Here is a 16,598-nt window from a genome sequence, read left to right as displayed (position 1 = left end):
TTTTTTTTTTTTACAGTTGTTGTTTGATTAGAAATTCAAAGCTATTGAGAATTCTGCAGAGTTGCTGGTTATAAAATCAACATAAAAAACTACCCATCTCTCTAGTAAAACGTCAGGTTTGAAACGTAATAGAAATAAAGATCCTCTTTACATTAGCAGCAGCAGCGACAACAAAAGTTGTAACTAAAAATATGCCTATAAAGGGTTTGTAAGATTTTTATTTTTTAAAGATTTATTTGAGAGAGGGAGAGAGCATGAGTGGCGGGAGGGGCAGAAGAAGACTCCCCACACTGCAGAGAGCCTGACTTGGGGCTTGATCCCAGGACCTTGAGATCATGACCTGAACCTAAGACAAACACTTAATCAACTGAGCCACCCAGGTGCCCTGGTTTGCAAGATCTTAATGAAGAAAATTTCAGAGCAGAATTGAAGGACATAAAACCTGAATAAATGGTATAGTTTACCATTGTGATCTTGCATCAGGAGGCTCACTGTTGTAACAGTGCCCACATTAATCTATAAATTCACTGCATTTTCATTTACTTTCTCCCTCTCCACGTTTTGGGGACTGATGCTCAAACATCTATGAAAAATCAAAATATTCCTGAAAACGGGAGGTAGGGCGTGTGAGGGATGGAGTTCTTGCTTTGGTGATTAAGATAAGGTAGTACGAGCACACGTATAGTGAAATAGACCAGTTGAGAAATAAACTAGAGTAGAAAACTCAGATGTAGCATTATAAATCAGTGGATTAAGCATGGACTGTGCAATAAATGTTGCTAAGATTATTGGTTATTCACGTGAAAAAAATGAAATATAGACCTTGACCTCACTTCACACTTGATGATTAATTCCAGGTAGATGAGAAATGTAATTAGCAAAACTTTAAAAGCTACAGAAAGATATATAAATACCTTTCACTTCAAAGTAGGAAGGATTTTTCTCTTCTCTTCTCTTCTCTTCTCTTCTCTTCTCTTCTCTTCTCTTCTCTTCTCTTCTCTTCTCTTCTCTTCTTTCTCTTCTCTTCTCTTTCTTATCTTTTAAGTTTATTCATTTGAGAGAGAGAGAGAACAAGTAAGAGAAGAGACAGAGGAGGGCAGCCATGGTGGCCCAGCGGTTTAGTGCCGCCTTCAGCCCAGGGCCTGATCCTGGAGACCCAGGATTGAGTCCCATGTTGGGCTCCCTCCGTGAAGCCTGCTTTTCCCTCTGCCTGTGTCTCTGCCTCTCTCTCTCTCTCTCTCTCTCTCTCTCTCTCTCTTTCATGAATAAATAAAATCTTTAAAAAAGAAGAAGACGAAGAAGAGGCAGAGGAAGAAACAGACTCCCCTGCAGAGCAAGGAACCCGATATGGGGCTTGATCCCAGGACCCTGGGATCATGATCTGAGTGGACGGCAGACCCACAACCTACTGAGCCACCCAGGTACCCCGGGAAGGACTTCTTAAAACTATAATAAGGAAAAACTATAAAAGGAAACCTTGACAGATGTGATTACATCAAATTAAACAAAACACTTGTCTTAATATAATAAAAACTACCATACATTAAGGGGAAAAACTGAGCTACAAACTAGGAAAAAATATATTCAACTCACGTAGCTTACAAATGCTTTAGAAGCCAAAGTAACTTCCTGGTTTCTTTCTGTGTGTAAAAGAAAGCCCCCCCCCCCCCCCAAAAAAAAAATAAAAGAAAGCCCAGTTGAAATTGGGCAAAATATATGACTAAGCAATACCAGAAGAAGAAATACATGAAATAAGTGTATGAAAAGATATCCAAGTTTAAGGTAATCAGAAAATATAAATTAAAACAACTAGCTAACATTTCACCTGTCACATTTTTAAATGTGTATGTGTACTTAATATTTATTTTATATACACAAGTGCATACATACTTAACAGTACCAAGTAGGGTAGTGCAAACCATTCTGTTCTGCTGGTAAAAGTGTAAATTAGTATTACCACCTTAGGGCATATCCGTTTGTAGCAAAATGGTTAAATTATATCAACATTAGTGAAAATAAATGAGTCAGAACTGCATACTCACCAGCATGGATATGTTTTTTAAAATCACATTGAGGTATGCCTGGGTCGCTCAGTGGTTAAGCATCTGCCTTCGGCTCAGGGCATGATCCTGGAGTCCTGGGATCGAGTTCCACATCAGGCACCCTGCATGGAGCCTGCTTCTCCCTCTGCCTGTGTCTCTGCCTCTCTTTCTGTCTGTCTCTCTCATGAATAAATAAATAAAATCTTAAAAATAAAATAACATTGAATGCAGAAAGCAGTTGAAAAATGATGCATGTGGTATGACTCCCATTTATATAAATTTTAAAACTCCAGAAGTGTGTGAATGTATAGCGACATAAGTATGTATCAAAGTGTGATGACAATGATGACCACTAAGTTATATGTGCTGTTGAGGAAAGAGGGAGAGGAATGGAATCTGGAAAATATATTCAGAGGGCATCTAATACATCTATATTTCTTTTTTTCCCCCCCTAAAGATTCCTAAAGCAATTGTTTTATATTAAATACGCTAAAACTCGATGGTGAGTTTTCATTATGGTTATTATCCTTTTGTAATTTTGAAATAATTCAAATAAAAATTCATCTAAAATTCTTAAAAGGTATTTTTAAAGAGATTAGAAAAAGTTGTTTTTGTTTTTTAGGGATTAGAAAAGTTTTAAACTTAGCCATCTTGTTACCTGAGGGTGTGTGTGTGTGTGTATGTGTGTGTGCGTGCGCGCGTGCACACACAAGTTTTAACTGTGGGGTCTTGTTGTTTTTCCTTTTTCTAATTACGTGACACTTTGTTTTTGTCTTTATCTGACATTTTATTTATGCTTTGTTTTTGTGAACATATTGTTGCCTGATAAAACTACCAGCATGTTTATAGTTGCGATTATTGCCATTATTGCTGTTTAGTTTCACATTTTTGTTGCTACACAGAAAGGATTTCTAAACAACTGTAGTAATTATAAAGTTCATAAGCTAATATAGGTGTATCCATTAAAGTTCACACACCTGCTTCTACACAACTATACATCTTAATTATTGCTAATGATGATTTTATTGAAAACATAGCTCAGTTTAGGTCTCTTTTCACTTAGAGATTTGTGACACAGAATATTTTGGGGGGTAGCCTTTAAGTTTCATCTCTGTTCATTCTAGAAATGATCCCTTTATGAACTTCTGTGACAAATTTTAAGATTGCTATTTGTTAAGCAACAGTGATTTAAAAGCAAATGCCATATGTGATTGCCTGTCTTTGGCAAATTTTAATGTGAAGAATTAAATTTGGGAGATAGTTTAGGGAGTGTGTGTAGGCTCATTTTGGGGAATTAAAGAAATGACATATTGTGGAGAAAGATGTTGGAAGATTCTTTAATATTAAAAACATTCCTATAATTTTACTGAAATGATAATGAATCATTAAAATTTTAAGATTTATTGGGCTTCTTAGGGGTGGGAGAAGTAGATAGGTATTTGATATTCTTTGCTTTCAGGAAAAGAAGGTAGCTTTTAATTTTTTGTCATTTACATTTTATTTATAATTTATTAAAATTGGCTGTATAAAGCAGCATACTTTTTTTTCAGATTTTATTTATTCATGAGAGACAGAGAGAGAGAGAGAGAGAGAGAGAGAGGCAGAGACACTGGCAGAGGGAGAAGCAGGCTCCATTCAGGGAGCCTGATGCGGGACTTGATCCCAGGACTCCAGGATCATGCCGTGGGCTGAAGGCAGGCACTATACCGCTGAGCCACCCAGGGATCCCCAGCAGCATATCTCTTAAAACTCATATTTCTGGAATATGAGTGATCTACTTGACATTTCAAACACATACTTTAATACCTTACATATGTGTTCTTAATTTTATATTATTTTTTGGGAGCAATTATTGTCTATTCTTTGTATACAACTGACGTATTCAGGATTAGTCTTTCAAACTAGTACAGTCTCTGCCTTCTGACCTGGTTATGTTTAACAACTTCAGAGAAACAAATAATAGTATGTTTGGCCTATAAATAAAAGCCAAAATAAAAGCAGCCCATTAAATGTGAGGATACTGTTATATATGTAATCGTTTTTAAAACCTAAACCAAAAATTGAACTTGTGGATTTTCTTTTTTTTCTTTAAAGATTTATTTGTTTATTTATTTATTTATTTATTTATTTATTTATTTATTTATTTAATGACAGACATAGAGAGAGAGGCAGAGACACAGGTGGAGGGAGAAGCAGGCTCCATGTCGGGAGCCTGACGTGGGACTCGATCCCAGGACTCCAGGATCATGCCCTGGGCCGAAGGCAGGCGCTAAAACCACTGAGCCACCCAGGGATCCCCTGAACTCGTGGATTTTCAAGAGAGGAGGAACATTAAAAAAAAATAATTTGTCCAGTGACCTCATTTTATAAATTATGATAACTAACATTTATTGAGAACCTACTATTAGGGCAATATTTGGCCCTTTTTATACAGCTTAATTTTTACAACGCTTCTGTGAATGAGATATTTCTGTTTTGTCTGTTTCCCACTTGATGAAACTGAGACATGGAGAGACTAAATATTTTGCCAAAATAACATTAACTTGGTCTCCCCAACATTGAAATCTCTGAATATCTCAGTTGAGCTACAATATGGTCAAAGATGAGAAAATGTAAGTCAGAAGAATTCCTGTGATGAACTTTGCCAAGCATCATGTGTCCTACTTAGATTCCATTTCTGCTCTATTAATTATGAAGTATAATTTTATTTTTTTTGTCTTTTGTTTTTAGTATAATGCTTCATCTCAGCAGCAAAGAGAAATTATTAAAAGTAGGAGCTTGGACAGGCGGCTGCAGGAACCGATAGTATTAACAAAGTGGAGACATAGCACCATTGTGTTGGACACCAATGACAAGGTAGGACTTTTTGAGAAAATCAGTTGAGAATTTTGTTCTTTATTCTTTGTACTTTTTTCTCTGTAGGTGAATCTCCTACTTTGGTGACTACTGTTGTATATAGCATCAATTTGTCCTGGAATGGGTTTTGGTTTTTGCAGCTTATTGATTTTTGCACAGTGGACTGACTCATCTGTGGCTTAATAATGCATACACTTGAGCCTAGTAGGTGATAGATATTTTTTATAACTCTGTTTTAAAGTCGTATATCTGCTATTGTTTGTCTTCAGTCTCTAGGAGGTTTTAATAGTAAAGACATTTAATTTCTTAATCCCTTGAGAGAAGTGGAATCCCACTCCTCTGTTTCCCTAATTGTTCTCTGCATAAAGAGACTTCTTTTATTAATCTGAGAAGTAATATTCTCTGTTTCAAATAAGGGATAAACTTTGATGCAAACATCAGAATGGAAAACCCATGAAGTTTTTACCTTCCTTGTGAGTTTTCTCTTTGTGTTATAGCTTCATTTTAGAGATGGAGTAGGAAATTTTTTGCATGAATTTATAGAACATTAACCATACTAATGTAAGAATGTGAGAGTAATGGTAACACTCTAAAACTGAAAAGCTTATTTTAAAAAGACATCTGTCAAAAAAAATAAATTAAAAATTAAAAAGACATCTGTCACTGAGGACTCTTTTTTTTTCTTTTACCATCAGACTTCTCTTTTGGCATAATTAACGGGTTTCCTGCATTTTCAGGTTGTTAGTGAAAACAGAATAAACTTTCCCTAAGGCATGTTTCTCAATGGTACTTCCAGTTGCAAATTCCTTTATAAATTACCTCAATCAGTCAAAACAAGTTTTGGGGTTTTTTTTTGTGTGTGTGACTGTAATTTTGGTTTTCATGAAATTCAATGGAAGACTTTTTGTTAGAAACAGTCTACACACGTTGTGTATAAGAGATTAATAGAACAACAAAGTAGTAGACCAGTTTATAATTTATGTTTTGTAAGGTTATTATGTGATTTGAATATAGAGGGCATATCAAAGGAAAGAAATTCTGGAATCTGTGTTATTGAAGAAGAATGCTTGAAACTATTTTAGCATTGAGAATAACGTGAGTAGCTAAGATTCCTAGAGATTTTAATAGAAAATTCATTTAACTCCAAGAACCAGGTAACAGTTCAGTGTACACAGAAGGCTTGTAAATGTTGTCATATATAATGCTCTAATACAAAAGCCATTGTTGAACCAACTCCACTGCTCTTCATTTTAGAACAGTGATTGTTTTGCTGATATAGTCTTAAAATGTCTTACTTTTAAAATCTTTGAGATTTATTTTCAGCCTGTTATTAGAATAACTTGCCTGAAGTTCTCATGACATTTCCGTTCTTAAAGAGTGTTTCAGAATTGTGAGAGCGTGATTTTCTTGAGACCAGAGATTTACTTATCTTTGGTAGAAATGTCTTTTTTTGTTACCTGCATCTTAACCTTTATAAATGAAATTCTAGGTAATTCATCAAGTAAATTTTTCTATTTATTATCACTACCTAGTATACATATTTTTAAGATTTGAGGTTAGAAAAGAGGGTCTGTACGTGAACAAATTAGCTGACTAATAGATGATGAAGATTAAAGAGTGTATACCTTGAAACGTAATAAAAATACCTAATATAATGTAGCAAATACTGTTATGATGATATAAGTCCTAATTCAGTTGTCAGACAACGTTGGAGGACATAGATTCGTATATGTCTGTGTGCGTGTATATGTGTGGGTGCATCTGTTTCTGCTTATGTATGGTTTTTGCTAAAACTTGCTGGTTGTAGACATTTAAGATATATTTATGTAGGCACATACATTTATAAATATACATAAATTATATAAGTTTAAAATCTTTGTTATAAGTTTTTTTTTGTTATAAGTAGTTGTAATTCTTGTACATTCATTATTACTGCATTTGCTGTATTTTTATTTCTGTAGGACAATCCTATGAAAAATAAATTGATTACCATTCACTTATTTTTTGCTTTGTGGGTCATCAAATCTTTATTTCATCTTTTTTCCAAACTTTTAATATCAGACATTCCTGTAGAAGTCAAGAAATCGAAAAGTGAAACCTCTGAAGTAGAAAAAAGTAACTTAAATGAGGCTATACTAGATTTGGATATTATGTGTAATTTTTTTGTAAATATATAATTTGATATGATTTTAATATTTTCTTCATTAGTAGTATAGGCCTTGGATGTTTGGTTCGTACGGTTGTCCCTTCAAGGATTTTCTTGGTAAACTTTCACTGCTATCTAGTTTTTGTGTTTACAAATTTTATAAGGTATAAACCTGAAGATTTTTTTCCAATCAGTGGATATGGAGTTAACAATTTGTGTATTGTTAACAGTACCTTGTCCGGTTTCATAAGCATGGTAGACCGAGAGATGTGGAGATGAATATGCAAAGACATTATTTGGTTTTATAAGAAAATTAATAATAGGTGTTGGCATATGATTTTTCTAATATTACTTTTCCTGAGATTACTCAAAGTATTTAAGGGAATGGAAAAGATTTAAATGGAGCTTGGCTGTTGGTATCAAAAATGTGTTTTTTCAGCCTTGTCCTCTATGAAGAGTCTTATAAACACCTGTGGTAGAAATCACATAGTGTGTTTTAATATTGACAAAGCTGAATTGCTTTTAAAATGCACGTTATTGATTTGCTCATATTATATATTCTTGTAGGCTTACACATTAAAACTTTTTTTCTAGTGAGTTACTAATCTTTAAAGTTTCTTTGCATTTTAAAAAATCTTGTTTATCTCTAAAAATAGAAAGATATCTGTAAATTACTTTAAATATTAATAGTAATTTAATTTAATGTCCTATGTAGTCATTGACTTAAGTAAAGTTCTCATTCTGGCAGTTGCCACATCATTCCTGTGACTTGCCTAATCCTGGGTATTCACGCTGACTTCACCAAGAGCCAGTTTGTATGGCAACTATTAGATTTTTATCCTTAAATGTTTAGATTTTACCTATTTTAAATGAGGTCAATTCAGGCTAATACAACATCATGGTTTTAGGGCAACTTGCATCATTTCTTTTGAGTAATTCTGTACGTAGTATTTAAAATAAACTATAGTATAAAGTAGGCTGTATTTCATAAACTTTAAGACATCTGTAGTTTGCAAATCAGTACCATATTAATTTCCTAGCTGAATATAGAAAGGAGATAACTAGGAAAAAAATTTAAGCTTCCCTTATTAAGCTCTCCCACCATGAATAGAGGGAGAAATATAATGATATAAAATAGAGTAACATTTTTCATTACTTATTTCTTGTAGGAATCTCCAACTGCCTCAAAACCCTGCTTTCCTGAAAATGAATCTTCTCCCTCTTCACCAAAGCACCAAGATACAGTTAGTATGATAGCATATAGTATAATATAGTCCCATTATTTCAATCAGTTTCAGTAAATTAATTTTTCTCTAAATGTAATGTTTAAATATTTCTTGGGCTTCTAATAACTTCCGTTGGTTTTAAAGATAATCACAATTAAAATAGGTTTAAATTAAGAATGTAATCAGCTTTATAGACCTAAGAGCCCCTTTTTATGCAAAATATGGTATCTTCATGATTAATTTATATTGCCATATTTGCAAGTGACAAAATCATATTTGATCTTTAAAAAAATAAACGTAAAATCCCTGGAAAATACTATCAAATTATACTTTAATCTTTTCTCCTCAGGCCAACAATCCAAAGGTAAGCAGTGTTTCCCTCCTCCTTCATGAGCACAGGCTCCACTCTTTTTCTGTGCTGTTAAATACAGTGCCTAGTCGATTACAGATGAGTATGAGAGATACGGAACTCAACTTTGTTTGCCCTAAACTGAAAACTTCTCTTCAGAGACCTGGTTTAATTCGGGTGAAAGTTTGCTTGATCTGTGTATTTGTAATCCCTCCTATAATTGACTGGCTCTGCTATTCCCTTCAGTGGCTTTCCTTTTCTTTTAGAGTGAAGGCCAAAATTTTTAATGAGAACTCTCAGAGACAGAGAGTGCTCTGACACTTGACTGCCTCTCCAGCCTCACCTCATATTCTTGTGTCCTCCTCTCCTTGCTTGTTTTCCTCCAGCTGCACAGTACTTCTTTCCTCAAAAGAGCCTGCCTTTCAGCTTGAGGTCTTGGCACGTGTCATTCCTCTGCCCACTGAACCATTCTCTCCCACCTTTGCCTGTTTACTTCTGTTAATTCATTAGAGTTCAGTTCAGATTTTGCTTCCTCAGAGAATTTTATTCGAATCTTCTAGATTTGGTCAGATTTCTCCGTAATACTCTTCATAGCATATAATTATGTTGCTTGGTTATATTAAATAGAATAACACTTTTCATTTTTTTATTTCCTGTAGAAACCTTAAACCCTCTATTTGTGTCTGTCTTCCCTAGTAGACAAAGAAAAGTTTCATTAGAGCAGGAATAGAGTAATCCCAGTACCTACTGTGTACCATATATTAGCTGTTCAGTACTTCTGATTTTTTTAGAGGCAGAGGTTTCCACAGATGTCTTTTTATTTTTCTAACTCTTTGCCCATTCCCTAACTGAATCAGATCTTTTATGGTTCATACCACATATTGTACACATTTCCTTCTGACATTGCTCAGGTGGTTCCCCCGCCTACAACATCCGTGGCTTTTCCATACTTAAAGTTAGAAAAGCTTTTAAGACTGGCTTAAGGGGCCTTGCCGGACTAATGTTAGCCTAATAAAGATCTTTTCTTTTTTTCCTGAATTTCCAAGTCACTTATCCAGTAGTGTGAACGTTACCTCATGTACCCCTCATTTCCCTACTGACATTTTAAATAAACTCCTACTAAAGGATACATAGTGACTACTTTTCTCTTTTTTGTCTTTTGCATTATTTAACACTGTCCTGGGTACATAAGCGTTAAATATAAAAAGTGGTGGTTTCAAGAATTATTGTATGAATCTAAGGTGTTGTTACTACAGTACTTTGTCTTATCAGTACATTTAGAAAAGAGCAGAAATCTTTGTAATTTATTCTAAATAGAGGTAATATATAATTGCCAAAGAGACTATAAATCGTTTACATGTTGGTAAAAAGGAACCTCTAGGTTAGCTTATAGAGACATGAAGTTGCAAATGTTTCACATGGAGTTAAAAGGACAGTTTGCAAATTACCTCCTAAACCATTTTACCCCTCCCAAACCAAACATTAGTTTGACAGCAAACTGGACCATTCTGGACTCACGATACCCCCTGCTGGCCCCCACAAGGAACTGCCTCATCAGTATTTTTCTCTTTCATTCTTTTGTCTTGGAATGAAAGTTGAAATAGCTTTGTGAATTCTACCTGAGTCCATTCTTTTTCACCTAAATATAGAGCTCTCCTTTCCCACTCCAGAGGGCACCTCTTCCATGCCGCCTTGCCTCTCCCTGTGGAGGCTTTTGCCCTCCTTGGCTTTTCCATCTCTTGCTCCTCTGTTCCCTCTTCTCAACTTGAGCTATTTCCACTGAATCTCACCCGTGTTTCTCCCTCTTACCCAGTTCATACAGGGAGATGTCTTCCCTCTGTGAGTTAAAATCTGGTTCGTATGAAGGCTTGCTAGTAAGAAAAAGGAAGCTACAAATTTAGGAACAAAAATAACACTGTAATCAGTGTTAGCTACCTGGTGTCATCTTAAAATCTTGCAGATTGCCCACCTACCTCTTCAGTCTCATCTGTATTATTTTTATAAAAAGCTTTATTGAAATGTAATTCATATTGAAATGTAATTCAGATATACAACTTACTTAGTGTACAGTTACATGGTTGTTTTAATATATTCAGATACATTAGCCATCATCACAGTCAATTTTAGAATATTTTCATCTCAGGAAGAAACCACATTTGATACCACCCTTCTAGCTCCATGTCTCACCAAGCTCTGAATGACCAGGACTCTACTTTGTGTCTCACTAGATTTGAGTATTTGGGACATTTTGTAAGAATAGAATCCTATAGGGACACCTGGGTGGCTTAGCGGTTGAGTGTCTGCCTTTGGCTCAGGTCATGATCCTGGGGTCCTGGGATCGAGTCCCACATCGGGCTTCCCACAGAGAGTTTGCTTCTCCCTCTGCCTGTGACTCTGCGTCTGTCTCTCTCATGAATAAATAAATAAAAATCTTTAAGATATAAAAATTTAAAAAACAGAATCCTATAATGGTCTTTTTTGATAGACTTTATGCACTTAGCATGATGTTTTCATGTAATCTAATCAAACCAGATTTAAAATTCCATTTCTTAATATTTTAAACATGTTCATTTTTTTATTGTTTCATTTCCAATTTTCAGATACATTATTGTTATTTTTTGTGGCCCCTTCAAATCCTTTTTTGAAATAGCCATCATATACTTTTTAAAAAGATCAGTGTTCTGTTTCTGTACAGTACAAGTTCAGTGTAGGTTAAATAGGATTTTATGGGCTGATCTAAGAAAAAAGCTGTTTGTACAAGTGTGTCTATGACAGATGAGCATTTTTTTAAATTTTTTATTTAAATTCCAATTAACATACAGTTCAATATTAGTTTCAGGTGCACAATATGGTGATTCAGTACTCTTCCACACATCTCCTGGTGCTCATCACAGCAAGTGCACTTCTTAATCCCCATCACCTAGTTCACCCATCTCCCCATCTGCCTCTCCTCTGGGAATCATCAGTTTGTTCTCTATAGTTAAGAGACCATTTCTTAGTTTTGCATCTCTCTCTCTCTCTCTCTCCTCTTTCCCCCTTTGTTTTATTCTGTTAAACTGCACATATGAGTGAAATCATATGCTATTTGTCTTTCTCTGACTGGTTTATTTTGCTTAGCATAATACTCTCTAGCTCCATCCATGTCATTGCAAATAACAAGATTTCATTCTTTTTTTTTATGACTGAGTAATACTCCAGATAAATGTGCATATTAAAGTTTCCAATCACTGAATGCTGAATAAAATTTTAGAATATATAATTTGGAAATGAGTTTCTGACCCTGTTTTTCCAATTATGGCACTAAAATGCATTGGAGAAAAGAATGGTTCAATACTTTCTTTAGCAAAAGTATTAGTGGACAGTTTTGCTCTTTTTTTTTCCCTCATTAAATAATACTTTCTAAAGCCTTTAAAAAAACATGATTTAAACATCTAATTTTTTAAAGCTCTAGTTCTTTAAAATAAATACCTTTTTTTGGAGGAGACAGAGAATGAGAAAGAGGGAGGGGCATCGGGAAAGGGCGAGAGAGAATCTGAAGCAGGCTCCACACTCAGTGCATAATTCGACACAGGGCTTGATCATCACCTGAGCTGAAATCAAGAGTTGGATGCTTAACCAACTGAGCCACCCTGGTGCCCCTAAAATATTTTTTTTTTATTGAGGTGCAATTCATATAACAGAAAATTAGTCGTTAACCATTTTAGAGTATACATTTAAATGGCATACAGTATATTTACAATGTGTGCAGCAATCATTTCTGCCTGATTTCAGAACATTTTCATTACCTCAAAGGGCAACCCACACCTGTTAAGCATTCACTCATTTATTTCCCCATCACCTTTTCCTCTTCCCTGGCAACTACTAGTTTGTATTCCCTCCCTATCAACTTCCTGTTCTGGAAGTTCCATTACCCTGGTTCTTCTTCAACTACTAGATCACTGTGCCAAGTTACTTAACTTTGTATTAAAAAAAACCCTTATAATTGCATGATTAACCAAAGATAAGGATTTTGATGGGTTGTATTGATTTTGGTATATAATAATTGTTAGCCAAATTGGAAATGCCTCTTTTACTAAATGAATACAACATTGGAAATTCTGGCGCCTACATAGGCACCTGGGTGGTTCATTTAGATAAGCATCTGACTGTTGATCTCAGCTTAGGTCTTAAGTTCCAGCCTTATGTGGGGCTCCATGCTTTAAAATAAAAAATAAAAGAATTCTGGAGCCTGCGAAGTGATTATGAGCCTGTGGAAATTTTCTCAGATTACTTAATAGAACAAACATTTTCTTGTTTTCCTTCCTTATTAGGATAGGATAATTTAAGTACAGTCATTTCAATTAAAATTTAAGCATATTTTGCCAGTCCTTATTAAAACATTTCTGCTATTTTTAATATGAACTTTCCTTTGGAGTATCAACTATATTTAGACTAAGAAATACTATGTGTGAATATGGGCATTTTTTGCAAGATTTATCAAGATATTTTTATGGATTTTTTTTAATGACCACAAAAACATCGGTTATTTTTGAATCCTATTAAGTAGTGAAAGTACACCAAATAGTATGTTCAAAATCTGTCTAAATTTTTCCTCCAAATCTTTGACCTGTATAGCCAAACCTTTTTTATTAATCTGCCTACTCAGCACTTTTATATCAAATTCAGAAACATCCGTGTTTATTTTTATTTTTAAAGATTTTATTTATTTATTCATGAGAGACAGAGAGAGAGAGAGAGAGAGAGAGAGGCAGAGACACAGGCAGAGGGAGAAGCAGGCTCCATGTAGGGAGCCTGATGTGGGACTTGATCCCAGGTCTCCAGGATCACGCTCTGGGCCGAAGGCAGGCGCTAAACCACTGAGCCACCTAGGCTTCCCAACATCAGTGTTTAAAAGTTAAAGCTTTATTTTGTCTATCACCAGCCTTCTTTTATATTCCTTTCTTGCAATAGCACTGCTAATTTGTTGACTAATTACAACAGATATATATTGTGAACATCAAGTACATGCTGTAGGCGCTGGTCCTATGGTCCTGTGGACAGCCCAGTGAAGTAAGCAGTGAATAATATCATGCTGTATACATTGGTCATACGGTCCTGTGGACAGCCCAGTGAAATAGATTGTGAATAAAAGATATGTAGTTGTCCTTTGCATTAAGTGCAATGACAGGAACAATCTGGGGGCAGTGGTAGATAATGGAGGGGTAGAAGTGCTCCTACCTGCGAGTGGTCTGGGAAAGCTTCTCTAAACCAGTGTCATTGAAACTGAGATACCGCCATCTAGCCAATTGTTGAAGCTTAGGAGTTTTCCTTGGATCTTCCTTCTCTGACGCTCCTCCTGTCCAGTCCCTGTCAGTTCTGTCTTTTGAGTCTCTCAAATTTGGCCCCTTGTCACTTTCTCACTGTCGCTGCCCTAGCTCCATCTCCTGTGCTAATTACTAGAATGTGTTCTGCTCAGTTCCCTGTTTCAACACCCTTTCTCACTTCATTTATCGCACTCCCTTTTTTCCTTGCTGCTTCACCTCACCTAGTACTTTGAGGGAACTGAAGGGCCCTCAAATACGAAATGTTCTTTCATTTCACTTCTGTACCTTTATACTTTGTTGTTTTCATCTCCTGCTGTCACCATCTAGCTAATTCCTTAGCTCAGGGATCTCCAGGAAGCCTTTTCTTCACTCCCTCTCTCCATACCTTTCTCATCACACTTACCCATGTTGCATGCTAAATGTTTTTGTATTTGTAAATTTTGGATGTGGCAAATTTTATTCTTATTTTATGTTCAAATTAGAGTGCTTAATACTTAGAGCATTAGTCCTTGGGTCTTAATCCCTAAGAATTTCATGAGCATTCTGGACCCTTGAAAGTGTCTAGACTATCCACACACAATTTTGTACCAGTTTCAATTCATCCATTGTCTCAGGTAAGAATCCCTAATACAGAATCTCTGTCTCATCCTCAAGCTTCTGTGCTCTGTCACTATTGCTTCCCTTCTACTTTTCTTCCCATGTTCCACTCGTGCCTCAGTTCTTTTGTCCTGTACAGTTCCAGCTTTGGCATTTTTACAGGTGTGATTTCGACTCTGGTCTTCTGATTCCTGATCCCCAGCTCACATAAGCAATGCCATCCTCTCAGATTAATGTTTTACTTAGTTCTTATATCTTTGAATGTTTTTATTTCCTTCCTGCTTCTGAGAGTAAATTAGAAATGTTCTTACTTATGATCTTGTGCATACTTATCACTGTGTGTGTGATTGATGTTTTTCTTAGGCAATAGAGAGCTCTTAGAAGTATCAAACTTCTAAGTATCAGTGTATCTAAGGGGTCCAGCCTATGCTTTTCAAAAAAATTTCAAAAAAAAATTTTTACAGTAAAATTTCATATGACTACTTTCAAAAAAAAATTACAGTAAAATTTCATATGACTACTTCCCAGGTTCCATATACCACAAATGAACCAATATTAATACTCTGTCAGCTTTGTCTATAGGTGAGAATTTTTATCAGGCTAGGCAAAACTTTCAAACATTATATTTTATTTTTATTTTTAAAAATTTTTAAAAGATTTTATTTATTCATGAGAGACATAGAGAGAGGCAGAGACATAGACATAGGCAGAGGGAGAGGGAGAAAACAGGCTCCATGCTGGAACCCTGATGTGGGACTCGATCCCAGGACTCCAGGATCACGCCCTGAGCCAAAGGCAGATGCTCAACCGCTGAGCCACCCAGGCCTCCCTCAAACATTATATTTTAAACATTATTAGAAAGTACCCCAAATTAGTTAATCTCCCTTTCAAGAAAGATGTGTCTTTTTCTAATGGAAGTACATTGAGAAAATAGCTGAGATATGATGAAATAGAAATAAATTCTGAATTGGGAATATTTTTTCTATGTGTTGAATGTATGTGTTTGTGTATTTCAGTTGAAGTAACATTGCTCTGTCATGCCCTTAAAGTGCTTACTAATATTGATGATTGCTATAGACACCAACTCATTGTCATTAAATTCAGTTGAATATTGGAAGCTAAAGCAATGAGAAAGTGCTCCTTCCTTCCATCTGGAGGAATTTTAAGATGACTATTAACTTGAGCAAAGTGGCTTTTGCCTTCATGGGGTTTGGTGATAAAGCTTTGCCACTGTTTTTGCATCAGCTAACTAATATATCTGTATTTTTCCAGAGCCCCAATTCACCATCTGAGAATATGTTTAGTGAAGTACATACTGAGTTTTTTAATGCAACCTTAAGGCCAGTACTATGCATAGTAACATTTACTTTTGAGTAATATATTAATACAGTTACTGCATTTGTTCTGGCTAGTTATTTTTACATTTTGACAAAGCAGGTTAATATCTTAAATACTTTTCAAACTGTATTGATGAAAAAACCCCCAGCAAAGTAAATAATTCCTTTTTGAGGTATTCATCATTATAGCATTAGATTACTTTGAACAGGAAGTCATAAATCATTCTTCCAGTGCTGACCGGTGGTGTTTGTGTGGAAATCTAATTTGATAGCAAAGTGCCTTATGGCTGCCAGGACTTAAGAAGAGGAAAGGTTTAATTGTAAAATTACTGAAAATAACTATACAGAAGTATTAGGAAATTGTATTCCTAATGTACTTTACTTTAGAAGTAAGCATATTACATACTGACTAATCTTTTTAAGCTAATTTTTAGAGTACCAGATCATTTTGACTCAATCATATGTAAAAATTTGGACCTCATTGTCTATATGAATTATGTATAAATGATATTACTCTGTTCCATAGGGTCAAGAAAAATATGGATTATTAAATGTAACAAAAATTACTGAAAATGGGAAAAAAGTTCGGTAAGTACAAAAATCACTAATGTTCTGACCTGTTTTATTTGATTGAAATAAATAAAAATTATGAATATAGTTATATTCTAGTAGAAATGATAAAAAGGTTTCAAATGTATTTTCTAATATGTATGTAGGATTATCATGAAATGTATGAAAATCT

General features: G+C 35.0%; 1 protein-coding gene across 15 annotated transcripts in view; it reads left to right on the top strand.

The window, feature by feature from the left end:
- Positions 1-16,598, top strand: part of ARHGAP12 (Rho GTPase activating protein 12) — a 123,828-nt gene that overhangs the window by 76,812 nt on the left and 30,418 nt on the right. For 8 of the 15 annotated variants that reach the window (XM_072749325.1, XM_026000892.2, XM_072749319.1 and 5 more), the window contains 3 exons: positions 4,773-4,898; positions 8,214-8,288; positions 16,383-16,444. In XM_072749325.1, coding sequence (XP_072605426.1) covers positions 4,773-4,898; positions 8,214-8,288; positions 16,383-16,444 — 263 coding nt within the window. The remainder of the gene's footprint in view (positions 1-4,772; positions 4,899-8,213; positions 8,289-16,382; positions 16,445-16,598) is intronic. The other 7 variants (XM_026000891.2, XM_072749327.1, XM_026000893.2 and 4 more) reach the window with 1 other exon arrangement.

Source organism: Vulpes vulpes, chromosome 2, assembly GCF_048418805.1.
Source record: "Vulpes vulpes isolate BD-2025 chromosome 2, VulVul3, whole genome shotgun sequence".
Classification (NCBI taxonomy): domain Eukaryota; kingdom Metazoa; phylum Chordata; class Mammalia; order Carnivora; family Canidae; genus Vulpes; species Vulpes vulpes.
The sequence above is the reverse complement of the archived record's forward strand: the minus strand, read 5'-3'. Positions and strand labels throughout refer to the sequence as shown.